The following is a 13,983-nucleotide window of genomic DNA, read 5'->3' on the forward strand; positions in this document are numbered from 1 at the left end:
AACAAAAAAAAAAAAGAAAGAAAAAAGAAAAAAAAAAAGAAAGAAATATCCAAGTTTAATAGGAAATCTGCGCTCTTGGGTGACCCCAAGGGGAGCTGCAGGAATACGACCCCCCGGGAGGAAGAAAGTGAGACCAAGTGTTCCTCTTTCTGGAGATCACTTACGTACCCTGGGGACCTGGCCTGCTGAGATTTGGAGTCCAGACCAGGCCTTGGGGCTGGGATAGATATGAGGGACTGGGGCCTACGCTCCCAACTTGACACTGTGTGTGCCTATTATGCTTTAAGTATTTGAATGTGGTATTTAGCCAAACACCATCCACTCATGCATTCATGGTTTTATATTTTAAACTTGGAACCTTAAAGAATCATCCAGCAAGCTGACATTCCAGATCCATTTATGGCACCCTCTCTGAGCCGCAGCCAGCAAGCTTGTTCTTCCACTGTCCTCCCAAGCTCTGGAATTGCTACCATCAGTCCAGAGTAGATCCTCTTGGTTCCAGAGCCCAGAGGTGTCTTCTGATCACTGGAAAATGACTAGATCACCAACAGTACAAGTCCCCTGCCTGTCACTCAAAAGTCACCTCCTCTTTGGTCAAGGACACCCCAATGATGGGTCCAGGTTTGAGATTCCTTTGGACTTACTCTTCACCTTTGTGGGTGCCACTGCCTCAGAATGGGACACATGTGAGGGGTCAGCACTTCTGCCTCTGAGATCCTGGGGCAAAATCTCTGCCGTTTGCTTCAGCTGTGGATTTTGGCAGCATGCAAGACAGGCACAGAGGTACAGGGACACTTGGTCGAGAACAGTGTACAAGGCCTGTCCTCATGGGCAGTGACTTTGGCCACCTACTTGACCAGCATCTCTGACTCCTGATGGCAGGAAGCACTGCTGGCTATAAAATGTCTCTGTGAGAAATGCAGTTGCTGGTTGCGGGAGCAGACGCCCTTTCAACCTGACTAGGGCAGAGCAGATTTCTACATAGAGCCAGGCCGAGAACCAGGAAGTGAGTTGCTGTTTATTCTCCAGATGCCTGATCATTTAGGTGAGCAGTCTAGAGCCCAGCAGTAGCTCCCACCCCATCAGGGCCTCATAGAACTGCTCCCAGAAGGAGGTCTCAACCCAGGATGGGGGCAACAGCCAATCTCTGAAAACTACTGTTCTCTAAGCCTGCTTGATTGGAGAATTCTTTTCTTGCAAGTTGGCAAAGGGTTAAACTGTAGGTTACACAGTGGAGGCAGAAAGAGGAGGCTCTTGACTTGGGACCCTGCCTGGGCTGGCTACAGGGTGAGCCCCAATCACAAACCAAACCACGATCAAAAAGCAACAACAACAAAGGAAGATTCACATTACCTGGTTTTAAGTTGGTTAGATGCCTAGTCTAAAACTAGTAATCAGGACCACATGTTCTTGGCTAACAGATAGCTATACAGGTGGGTGGATAAGAAATGGGTTCACACTTGCCTGGTTAATTGATTTTGTACAAAAGTGCTCATACTGAACAGTGAAGGAAAGATAGTCTTTCAGAAGGTGATGTGTCCCCATGGTGATCTTTGAGTGTGACTGGCTCCTGTGGCAGAGATGCCATTCCCAAGGGTGTATTGCATCATGTCATAAACAGCAGCCACAGACCTGCTGGCTGATGAGAAAGCAGGAGCCTCTAGGAACAGAGGGTGGCCTGTGACAAGCTGGGCCCTTGCTCTTACAACTGCAGGCAAGTGAGCTCTTCCAGCAACTCAAATGAACTGGGCAGTGTGTTCCTAGTCACCAGGCCTCAGAGGAGAGAACACCACATGGCCACACCCTGGCGGTGGTCTGGGAGAAGCTCAGCCACACAAACTTCTGAGCCTCAGGAACTAAGATGACAAGTGTGTATGTATCAAGTGAGTAAGAGTGTGGTCATTTACAGTGTGGTGCAGAAAACTAGTCACTCCACATGCCAAACCAAACATGAACCTCCACCTTGTTTCCGAGTAGACTGAGAATTAGCGCAAGATGGATCATAGTCCTACCTGAAGTAAATGTACAGAAAACAGCAAAACCCCTGACCACAGACCCACCTGGACAGGTGGAAACCAAGATGGGCACCATGGTGAGGGGGAAAGGAAAGCACCAGTATGGTACGGTGGAGCTCAGACCACATCATGATGTATCAACTGGTGGCACCCCTGACACCAGGACCTCTGATGGTTTCCCTGGCCCCTTCTGGTCCCCTGCTTCCAGCTGCTCAATTTCTACATACTCATTCTGGTCCAAAGCTCTGGTTGTCCTAGGTGGCTGACCTGCCTTGGCATGTACAGGCCCTACTTCTGTGCAGTCCTCGTCTGGTCACTTTACACCTTTGTGCACAGCCAATCAACAGCCACTTCCTGGTAGTGTTGCTCAGTAGTGGAGTGCTTGCCAATAGCCACTTCCCAGCCAAGGTCATGGGAGGAACATTGGACTGGACAGGTTCTGTGACACACACACACACACACACAAGCAAAGGTTCTTTTTAGTCTTTGTTCCAGGAGCCACAGGCTACTGATCCTGTGCTAAACACATGCCTCCCACCAGAAGTTTCCACAAGGCTACCAAGGCTAACAGCTGAGCAGGGAGCCCATCTGAGAATTTTGAAGTTAACTGTAAATGTTAGTATTAGGGTAGAAGAGGAGTGTGGAAAGCTTCTGAGGCCTGACACTGTCTAGTTAGATCCTCAGGGGAACAGGCAGCCCAGCTTGGGGTCATTGCTGGACTAAATTCCCATGCACTGTGTGTGTGTTAGGAGGGGGGGAGAGATAAGGACCGACAGATGACACTGTTAAGGAATCAGATGAAACGGTGGCCTGTGTTAAGCAGCCTGCATGGAGGAAGTTGTGGAGTGGTCTACTAAAACTGAAGAAGGGGTGAGCAGAGAGTGCTGGGCACCTGAAGAAGGGGTGAGCAGAGAGTGCTGGGCACCTGGAGAAGGGGTGAGCAGAGAGTGCTGGGCACCTGAAGAAGGGGTGAGCAGAGAGTGCTGGGCACCTGAAGAAGGGGTGAGCAGAGAGTGCTGGGCACCTGAAGAAGGGAGGGAGATGCACAGTAGCTCTGGACCTGCAGCAGACACGATGCCCTTGTTGAATGTTTGCTGTGAGTCAGATCCATGAGACCCCTCCCTTTGCTCACCTAAAGGTAGGCTTTGCCTTCCAAGTTCAGTGGAAGGATTAGCTGAGGTCAGGGACAGAGTGGCCTGAGGCCAGGCTCTCCAACAGTCCAAACATGAGACTGTTTCAGAAATAGAAGACAGTCCTGAGTCACTGGAGAGATGATCAACAACTAAGAGCACTACTGCTCTTCCAGGGGACCTGACTGCAGTTCCCAGCACCCACATCAGGCAGCCCACAACTGTCTGTAACTTCAGCTCTGGGGGTGGATCCAATGTCCTCTTCTGTCCTTGTGGAAATCTCAATGCGTTGTGCTCTGAGACCCTATGTGCATGCCAAACTAGAAAATAAGAATGGAGAAAACTAGCATATGAAATGGGAGGAGAGGCAAACAACACATCGTGACAAAGTACCCAGTCCAGTCATCCTGGATATGGGGGGTGGTCATCCCAACCTTAGAGGAAGCCTGTGGAATGACCTGAGTGTTGAAGGGGACCTCTGAGGACAGGTGGTGGCAGAGGCTTGTACCTCATCATATAAAATTCCTGACTGTTGTTAGGAAATGAATGCTGTAACAGTAACAGCGAAAGGAGTCCAGCAGGGAAAGCATTGTGAAAAGGTTTCAAAGGAAAAAGTCTGGTATTAGGGAGCAATATTTCCCATGAACTCCTGCTAACTTATGTTCATTTGAAGTAACCTGAGGATGTCGCCTTACTTACTGACCTAATATTGATGGTGGGCTTGCTAGTAACAGAGAAACCAATCCTGCCTGAGTCCAGATGTGACAGATGACAAGGGCAGCCCAAGACATGAGGGGCTTCATCCTGGAAGACTAAGAGGAGGAGCATGAGGGAGTAAGCATGGAATGAACACAGACCAAAGGTAAGTATGGGGGACAGGGTGTTCTGTTTTCCAGCCTGTGTCCATCTGTCTTTTGGGGGGGGGGGAATGATATATTTCTCAAACAAACCAGTGTGTGTGATGATAATGGATGAGTACAAAGAAGATCCTATGGGCACACAATTGAGACAGAAGAGGGTGACAGCTAGGGTATCCAATGCTGTGTAACAAACATTCCCCAATGGTAGCAAACAACAAAATCCCTATACCTCTTTTTTCATTTAAGAAAAATACATATTTTTATTTTATGTATATGGGGTTTTCCCTTCTGTGTACCACATGTGTACATTGCTCTTGGAGGTCAGAGAGGGTGTTAAATCCCCTGGAACTGGAGTTACAGATGTTTATGAGCAGCCATGTGGGTTCTGGAGATTGAATCCAGGTCCTCTGAAGGAGCAGACAGTGCTCTTGACACAGAGCGAGCCCCCACCATTAACTCTTAGGAGTTCTAAGGAAATGCAGGAAGAGCACAGTGGGAACAGTCTGGTTCTGCTATGCCTGGGACTTAACAGGGATCTAAAGGCAAAGGTCCTAGTGCTGTCTAAAAGCCCATTTACTCCCCTGGGGCTGGGCTGAGCTGTTGGGAGCTAGAGTGGACCAGGTACCAAGTAAGATCTTTCTGGGCAGCGAGAACACCAGGAATGGGAAAGAAGTGGCCTATTTGTACACCCATGGAAAATCGGTATTTTAGAATGAGGTTGCACAGGACCTGCATGTCATAGGTGAATTTCACCTTGAGTCTGAGGGGTCTGTGAATCCAGGAAGAGACTTGATCAGGTAGGTGTTTCTTTCTCTCTCTCTCTCTTTTTTTTTTTTTTTGATTTTTCGAGACAGGGTTTCTCCTTAGCTTTTGGTTGCTGTCCTGGAACTAGCTCTTGTAGACGAGGCTGGCCTCGAACTCACAGAGATCCGCCTGCCTCTGCCTCCTGAGTGCTGGGATTAAAGGCGTGTGCCACCACTGCCTGGCTAAGATTGCCATTTTTACTATGTTAATTCTACTGACCTAATAGCAAGAGAGATTGTTCTATCTTCTGGTGTCTTCAATTTCTTTCTTCAAAGATGTAAAGTTCTTGCTGTACAAGCCTTCCACTTGTTTGGTTAGAGTTACTCTAAGATATTTTATGCTATTTGTGGCTATTGTGAAGGGTAATGTTTCTCTGTTTTCTTTCTAACCCCATTTATCATCTCTGTACAGGAGGGCTACTGATGTTTTTGAGTTTATCTTGTATCCTACTACATTACTGAAAATGTTTATTAGTTGTAGAAGTTCCTTGATAGAATTTTTTGGGTTACTTATGTAAACTATCATGTCATCAGCAAACAGTGAGAGTTTGACTTCTTTTTCAATTTGTATCCGCTTGATCTTCGTGTATTGTCTTATTGCTCTAGTTAGAACCTCAAGAACTATGTTAAATAGATATGGAGAGAGTGGACAACTTTGTGTTATTCATGATTTCAGTGGTATCACTGTGAGTTTCTCTCCATTTAGTTTGATGTCAGTTGTTGGCTTGCTGTATATTGCCTTTATTATGTTTAGGTATGTTCCTTGTATCCCTGCTTTCTCCAAGACCTTTATCATGAAGGGATGCTGTATTTTGTTGAAGGCTTTTTAAACATCTAATGAGGTGATCATGTGGTTTTTATTTTTCAGTTTGTTTATATGATGGATCACATTGACAGATTTTCATATGTTGAACCACCCCTCCATCTCTGTGATGAAGCTGACTTGATCATAGTGGATGATGGTTCTGATGTGTTCCTGGATTCAGTTTGCAAGTATTTTATTTAGTACTTTTGCATCAGTGTTCATGAGTGAGATTGGTCTGTATTAGTAATGCTTTTATGTGATTTGGGTATCAGAGTAATTGTAGCCTCATAAAAAGAATTTGGCAATGTTACTTCTGTTTCAATTGTGTGAAACAATTGAGTAGTATTGGTTTTAGTTCTTTGAAAATCTTGTACAATTCTAAGCTGAAACCATCTGGTCCTGGGCAATTTTTTTTGGTTGGGAGACTTTTTATGACTGTTTCTATTTCTTTAACAGTAATAGGTATATTTACTTTGGTTATCTCATCCTGATTTAATTTTGGTAAGTGATATTTATCCAGAAAGTTGTCCATTTCTTTTAAGTTTTCCACTTTTGTGGAGTACAGATTTTCAAAATATGACCTGATGAGTCTTTGGATTTCTTCCCTGTTTATTGTTATGTCCCCCTTTTCATTTATGATTTTGTTAATTTGGATAATCTCTCTCTACTTTTTGGTTAGTTTGGATAAATTTTTGTCTACTTTGTTGATTTTTTTCAAAGAACTAACTCTTATTCTCACTGATTCCTTGTATTTTTGTTTGTTTCTGTTTTGCTGTTTCAGCTCTCAATTTGATTATTTCCTGCTGTCTTTTTCTTCTAGGTGACTTTGCTTCTTTTTGTTTCAGAGTTTATAAATGTTCTGTTAATTTACTAATGTGTGATTTTTCCACTTTCTTTATGAAGGCATTTAGTACTATGAACTTTCCTCTTAACACTGCTTTCATTGTGTCCCATCAATTTGGGTACATTGTATAGTTATTTTCATTGAATTTTAGAAAGTCTTTAATTTCTCCCTTTATTTCTTCCTTGACCCGTTAATGCTTCATGTGGGATATTGGAGAACATGGTAAGACCAGTGGATTCTATGATCATGGGCTCACTGTCATGAACTACACTTTCTACCTCCCATTACCAGCCTATTATGCCTTAAGTCTGGTTATAGGTCTAGAGGCAGCTATTGGTGGGCCCTGAGGGAAATCAGTATTGTGTTGCCTGACATTTCCTTCAAAGAAAGTCAGAGCTGGTTTAGAAGACAATGAAGAAGAAATTTTCTCAATCACAGATGACAATGATAACATTTCAAGAGGGAATGAGGGTGGAGTGATTACCAACCCCAGGTGAGATTAACCCTTGAGTACCTGAGAGTTCACAGTTCTGAGCCCTAATATAGTCCTCCCACACAACCCCATCTCAAGTCACAGGATCCCATTCTTTACCAATTAATGTCCTTGCATTAACTGCAGACACTCTCTGAGGCTGGGACTTGTATTTGCTGTAGTTCAGCCAAACTTATAATGTGGGCTTCTCTTTGATTTTCTGTAACTTGAGGTATATGGCTGCTGGAAAGATTATCTTCCAGGGCACACTTGGAAACTTTTATACTGTTTCCTTTTATACTGGAGTCTGTCAATCTTATCACTAAATTTCTTTTTAAAATTATTTTATTACTTAAAAAATACCAATCCAAATTCCCAATCCCTTCCCTTCTGCCACTCCCCTCCCACTCTTTCTACAGACCCTCCCACACCACCCCCTCCAATCCTAAGAGAGGGCTGTGCACCCTGATCTGTGGAAAGTCTAAGGCCCTCTCTACTACATCTAGGTTGAACAAGGTTTACATCCAAAGAGAATAGGGTCCCAAGAAGCCAGTACATGCCGAGGAGACAAATCCCAGTGTCACTATCAGTGGCCGCTCTGTCTGTCCCAATTGTCAACTTCCGTCAGAGTTGACTCCCAGTCCAACTGGAGTTGGTGAGCTACCATTAGCTCAAGCACACTGTCTCAGTGGATGAACCCGTCATTGTCTTGGATTCCTTGCTCATACTCTGACTCCTTCCACTCTTCAACTGGATTTTGGGATGTCAGTCCAGTGCACTGATATGGGTCATTGCTTCTGTTTCCATCTATTGTTGGACAACGGTTCTATGGTGATATTTAAGATAATCATTAGTCTGATTACAGGGTAAGGCCAGTTCAGATGCCCTCTCCTCTATTGCTTAGGGTCTTAGCTGGGGTCATCACTGTGGGTTCTTTGGCATTATTCTAGAGCCAAGTTTCTTGCTAACACCATAATGGCTTCCTTAATCAAGATATCTCTTTCCTTGCTCTCTTATCTGTCCTTCCTCCATCTCAACTATCTTAGTCCCTCAAGTTCTCCTCAACCCCCCATTTCCTCCCCTTTTTTCTATCCCCTGCCCCCAATGCTCCCAAATTTTTGTCTGTTTCCAATTTCCAGAAGGGTCTATATATGTTTTTCTTTGTGTTCACCTTATTTCTTAGTTTCTCTAGGATCATGAACTATAGGCTCAGTGCCCCTTTTATTTATGCATAATATCCACTTATGACTAAGTACATACCATATACACTTTTTGGGGGTTTGGGTTACCTCACTCAGGATAGTGTTTTCTAATTCCATCCACTTGCATGCAAAATTGAAGATGTCATTATTTTTACCACTGAGTAGTACTCTAATGTGTAGATGTGCCACAATTTCTTTATCCATTCTTCTGTTGAGGGACATCTAGGTTGTTTCCAAGTTTTATCTATTACAAATAATGCTGCTGTGAACATACTTTAACAAATGCTTTTGTAGTATGATTGAGCATCTTTTGGGTATATTCCCAAGAGTGGTATTGCTGGATCCTGAGGTAGGTTGACTCCTAATTTTCTGAGAAACCACCACTCTGATTTCCAAAGTGGTAGCATGAGTTTGCATTCCCACGAACAATGGATGAGTGTTCCCCTTGCGGCTCCACATCCTCTTTAGCATAAGCTACCATTAGTGTTTTTTATCTTAGCCATTCTGACAGGAGTGAGATGGTATCTCAGAGTTGTTTTGATTTGCATTTTCCTGACAGCTAAGGAAGTTGAACATGCCCTTAAGTATCTTTTGGCCATTTGAAATTCTTCTGTTGAGAATTCTCTGTTTACTTCAGGACACCACTTTTTAATTGGGTTATTTAGAATTTTAATGTCTACTTTCTTGAGTATTTTATAAATTTTGGAGATCAGTCTTTTGTCTGATGTGGGGTTGGTAAAATTTTTTCCCATTCAGCAGACTTCCTTTTTGTCTTGTTGACTGTTTCCTTTGCTTTACAGAAGCTCCTCAGTTTCAGGAGGTCCCATTTATTTACTGATGCTCTTATTGTCTGTGCTACTGAGGTTATATTTAGGAAGTGGTCTCCTGTGTCCATGCATTGAACGACTCTATCAGGTTCAGTGTGTTTGGAGTTATATTGAGGCCTCTAATCCATTTGGACTTGAGTTTTGTACATGGTGATAGATATGGATCTATTTTCATTCTTCTACAGGTTGACAACCAGTTATGCCAGCACCATTTGTTAATGATGCTTTTTTCCATTGTATAATTTTTGATTCTTTGTCAAAAATCAGGTGTTCATAGGTGTGTGAATTAATATCCACTTCTTCAATTCTATTCCATTGGTCAGCATCTCCGTTTTTATGCCAAATCCTAGCTGTTTTGATTACTGTAGCTCTGTAATAGAGCTTGATGTCAGGGATGGTAATGCCTATGGCAGTTCATTTATTGTACAGATTTTTGGCTATCCTGGTTTATTTGTTTTTCCATATGAAGTTGATTATTGTTCTCTCAAGGTCTGTGAAGAATTGTGTTGGGATTTTGATAGGAATTGCATTGAATATATAGGTTGCTTTTGGTAAAATTCCCATTTTTACTATGTTAATCTTTCCTATCCAAGAGCATGAGAGATCTTTCCATTTTCTGGTATCTTATTCTTCAATATCTTTCCTCAAAGACTTAAAGTTTTTTTTTCAATAGGTCTGTCACATCCTTTGTTAGTGTTAACCCAAGATATTTTATGTGATTTGTGGCTATTGTGAAAGGTGATGTTTCTCTGATTTTCCTCTCTGCTTCTCTATCCTTTGTATATAGAAGGACTACTGATTTTTTTGAGTTGATCTTGTATCCTGCCACTTCACTGAAGTTATTTATCAGCTGTAGGAGTTCTCTGGTAGAGTTTTTGGGGTAACTTATATACACTGTCATATCATCTGCAAATAACAAAAGTTTGACCTCTTTATTTCCAATTTGAATCCTTGATCTCTTTATGTTATCTTATTGCTATTGCTAAAGCTTGAAGAACTATGTTAAAGAGATGTGGACAGAGTGGACAGCCTTGCCTTGTTCCTGATTTTAGTGGGATGGCTTTGAATTTCTTTCCATTTAATTTAATGTTGGCTGTCGGCTTGCTGTATATTGCTTTTATTATATTTAGATATGATTTTTGTATCCCTAATCTCTCCAAGACCTTTATCATGAAGGGGTGTTGAATTTTGTCAAATGCTTTTTCAGCATCTAATGAAGTGATCATATCATTTTTTTCTTTCAGTTTATTTATATGATGGATTACATTGATAGATTTTCATATGTTGAACCAGCCCTGCATCTCTGAGATGAAGTCTATTTGATCATGATGGATGATTTTTTTTATGTGTTCGTGGATTTGGTTTGCCAGTATTTTATTGAGAATTTTTGCATCAATGTTCATGAGTGAGATTGGTTTGTAATTCTCTTTCTTGGTTGAGTCTTTGTGCAGTTTTGTTATCAGGGTAACTGTAGCTTCATAAAACGAGTTTGGCAATGACACTTCTGATTCTATTATGTGGAACACTTTGAGGAGTATAGATATTAGCTCTGCACTAAAACCATCTGGCCCTGGGCTTTTTTGGTTGAGAGGTTTTTGATGACAGCTTCTATTTCCTCGTGACTTATAGGTCTATTTAAATTTCTCACCTGGTCTTGATTTAATTTGGGTATATGGTATCTATCTAAAAAATTGTCCATTTCTTTTACATTTTCTAATTTTGTGGAGTACAGGTTTTTCAGTAGAACCTAATGATTCTCTGAATTTTTCAGTGTCTATTGTTATGTCCCCCTTTTCATTTCTGATTTTATTAATTTGGGTGTTCTCTCTTTGCCGTTTGATTAGTTTGGATATGAATTTGTCAATCTTGTTGATTTTCTCAAAGAACCAGCTCTTTGTTTCATTGATTTTTGTATGGTTTTCTGTGTTTTTATGATGTTGATTTCAGCCCTCAGTTTGATTATTTTCAATCCTTTACTCCCCCTGGGTAAGTCTGCTTCTTTTTTTTTCTAGATTTAGTCATGCTGTTAGGTCACTGATGTGAGCTTTCTCCATTTCCTTTATGTGGGCACTTAGTGCTATGAACTTTCCTCTTAGCACTGCTTTTATAGTGTCCCATAAGTTTGCATATGGAGTTCCTTCATTTTCATTGAATTCAAGGAAGGTTTTAATTTCTTTCTTTATTTCTTCCTCAACCCAGGAGCAGTTCAGTAGTTGACTGTTTAGTTTCCATAAGTTTGTAGGCTTTCTGGGAGTAGTGTTGTTGAATTCTAACTTTATTCCATGGTGATGTGATAAGAAACAGTGGATTACTCCATTTTTTTTGTATCTGTGGATGTTTGCTTTGTTATCGAGAATGTGATCAATTTTAGAGAAGGTTCCATGAGGTGCTGAGAAGAAAGATGTCAGTTAAGTCCATTTTATTCATTACATCTGTTAGTTCTCTTATTTCTCTGTTAAGTTTCTGTTTGTTTGACCTGTCCATTGTCAGAAAAGGAGTGTTGAAATCTCCTGCAATTAATGTGGGGGTTTGATATGTGATTTAAGTTTTAGTAATGTTTCTTTTACATATGTGGGTGCTCTTGTATTTGGGGCATAGATATTCAGGATTGAGACTTCATCTTGATGAATTATTCCTGTTAGGAATCTAAAGTGTCATTCTCCATCTCTTCTGGTTAATTGTAGTTTAAAATCTATTTTTTTTAGATATTAGGATAGCCACACCTACGTGTTTCTTAGATCCATTTGATTGGAAAACCTTTTCCCAAGCCTGTACTCTGAGGTACTGTCTGTCTTTAAGGTTGAGGTGTGTTTCTTGTAAACAGCAGAATGTTGGATCCTGTTTTCTTTTTCTTTCTTTCTTTTTTTTTTTGACACATGAAGTTGTTTAATTAGGTTGTCAGCAATTTAGAAAACCAGTTTGTGAGGATACATCCCGTTGGTCAGACAGAACTGAGAGCGCAGGTAGCCCTGCAGCTGAGGAACAGCTTTGATCTTTGGCAGAATCTGCGAGTCCACCACTTTCTGATCAGCCTTGCGCTGCTCTGTAATCTCATATTTCTCCTTCTCTGTGTCAAAGATCTCACCCTCCTGATGCCTGGGCTTACGCAGCTGCTTTTTCTTGAAGTAAGCATCAATCAGGTGTTTGGGGATTTTAACTGTTCTGATATCAACTTTTGTAGAGGTGGCGATGACAAACTTCTGATGTGTTCTTCTCAAAGGAACTCTGTTGCGGGCAAGAGGTCCTGTCACAAGCAGTAAACCACTGCCCAGTTGCTTCAGGAAAACCACTCTCTTGCCCCTGTGGCGCCCGGTAAGGATGATGCGGACAGTCCCAGGAGTGATGCTGGCGCGCAGGCGTCTCACATGCTGACTGAAGGGCTTTTTGCCATGGTTCAGCAGCTTCCGAGGCACATCTTCAGTAGGATAATACCTGGGCATTTTTTGAAGCTTAACCACCCGGGTACCACCGTTCTTGTCACCACCAACTGGTTTTGTGACAGTGGCAAGGACCTTTTCCTTTTTCTTCTTCTTTTCAACCTTGGTTTTTGCAGCTGTGTATTTCCTTTTGTACATGGCCTTTCTGGAATACATAGCAGATCGGGAGTACCTGCCAATTCCTCTAACAAGGACTGGATTTCGGCTGCAATGGGGCTTCACCGTCTTGAGCTTTTTAGCCTTAGGGTTACCCTTTTTGGCTGCACCAGTGGCAGGGGCATCACCACCAGCCTTCTTGGCTGCAGGTTTCTTCTCTTTTGTATCAGGTTTCTTGCCTTTTTCACCTGCCATCTTGCAAGAACTGGATCCTGTATTCTTATCCATGCTCTTAGCCTGTGTTTTTTCATAGGTGAGTTGAGACCATTGATATTAAGCGCTATTAATGACCAGTGGTTGTTAACTCCGGTTATCTTTCGGTGGTGGTGTTTGTGTGTTTCCCTTCTTTGGGTTATGCTGGTGGGGGGGTTATCAGATATCTGTGTTATTGTAGGTGTAGTTAGCTTCCTTGGGTTGAGGTTTTCCTTCTAGTGCTTTCTGTAAGGCTGGGTTTTGTGGACACGTATTGTTTAAATCTGTTTTTGTCATTGAATATTTTGTTTTCTTCAAAACAATGAATGAAAACTTTGCTGGTATAGTAGTCTGGGCTTGCATCCATGGTCTCTTAGAGTCTGCTGCACATCTATCCAGGACCTTCTGGCTTTCATGGTTTCCATCGAGAAGTCAGGTGTAATTCTGATAGGTTTACCTTTATATGTTACTTGAACTTTTTCCTTTGTAGCTCTTAATATTCTTTGTTCTGTGTTTTGTGTTTTGATTATTATATGGTGAGGGGATTTTTTTTTTTGATCCAGTCTATTTGGCGTTCTGTAAGCTTTTGTATTCATAGGGATATCCTTCTGTAGGTTGGGAAAGTTCTCTTCTATAATTTTGTTGAATATATTTTCTGTGCCTTTGAGCTGGAGTTCTTCTTCTTCTTCTTCTTCTTCTTCTTCTTCTTCTATACCTATTATTTTTAGGTTTGGTCTTTTCATAGTGTCCCAGATTTCCTGACTGTTTTGTGTTAAGAATTTGTTGGATTTAGTGTTTTCTTTGTCCAATGAATCTATTTCCTCAATAGTATCTTCAGTGCCTGAGATTCTTTCTTCTATCTCTTGCTGGTTATACTTGTCTCTGTGGTTCCTGTTTGTTTATCCAGATTTTCCATTTCCCAAGTTTTATTGGTTTGTGTTTTCTCTATTACATCTATTTCAATCTTCAAGTTTTGAACTGTTTCCTTCACCTGGTTGATTGCTTTTTCTTGATTTTCTTTGAGGGATTTATCCATTTCTTCCAGCTTTCTGTCTGTCTTCTTCTTTATTTCTTTAAGGGAGTTTTTCACTTCTTCTTTAAAGGTCTCTATCATTTTCATAAAGTTATGTTTAAAGTCATTTTCTTCTACATCTTCTGGGTTAGGATGATCCAGCCTTCCTGTTTTGTTTCCACAGGGTTCTGGTGTTACTATGTTGTGTTTTAGGATGTTGGAGAAATT

At 41.6% G+C, this 13,983-nt stretch overlaps 1 protein-coding gene across 1 annotated transcript; it reads right to left on the bottom strand.

The window, feature by feature from the left end:
- Positions 1 to 11,840: 11,840 nt before the first annotated feature.
- On the bottom strand, positions 11,841 to 12,746 carry LOC121445488 (60S ribosomal protein L6-like). Its single transcript, XM_041647627.1, has one exon. It carries the CDS (start codon positions 12,744 to 12,746, stop codon positions 11,865 to 11,867), a length of 882 nt encoding a protein of 293 aa, XP_041503561.1. The 3' UTR covers positions 11,841 to 11,864.
- Positions 12,747 to 13,983: the final 1,237 nt, after the last annotated feature.

Source organism: Microtus oregoni, unplaced genomic scaffold, assembly GCF_018167655.1.
Source record: "Microtus oregoni isolate MIOR12 unplaced genomic scaffold, Mior012 000199F_ref0000230, whole genome shotgun sequence".
Classification (NCBI taxonomy): Eukaryota; Metazoa; Chordata; class Mammalia; order Rodentia; family Cricetidae; genus Microtus; species Microtus oregoni.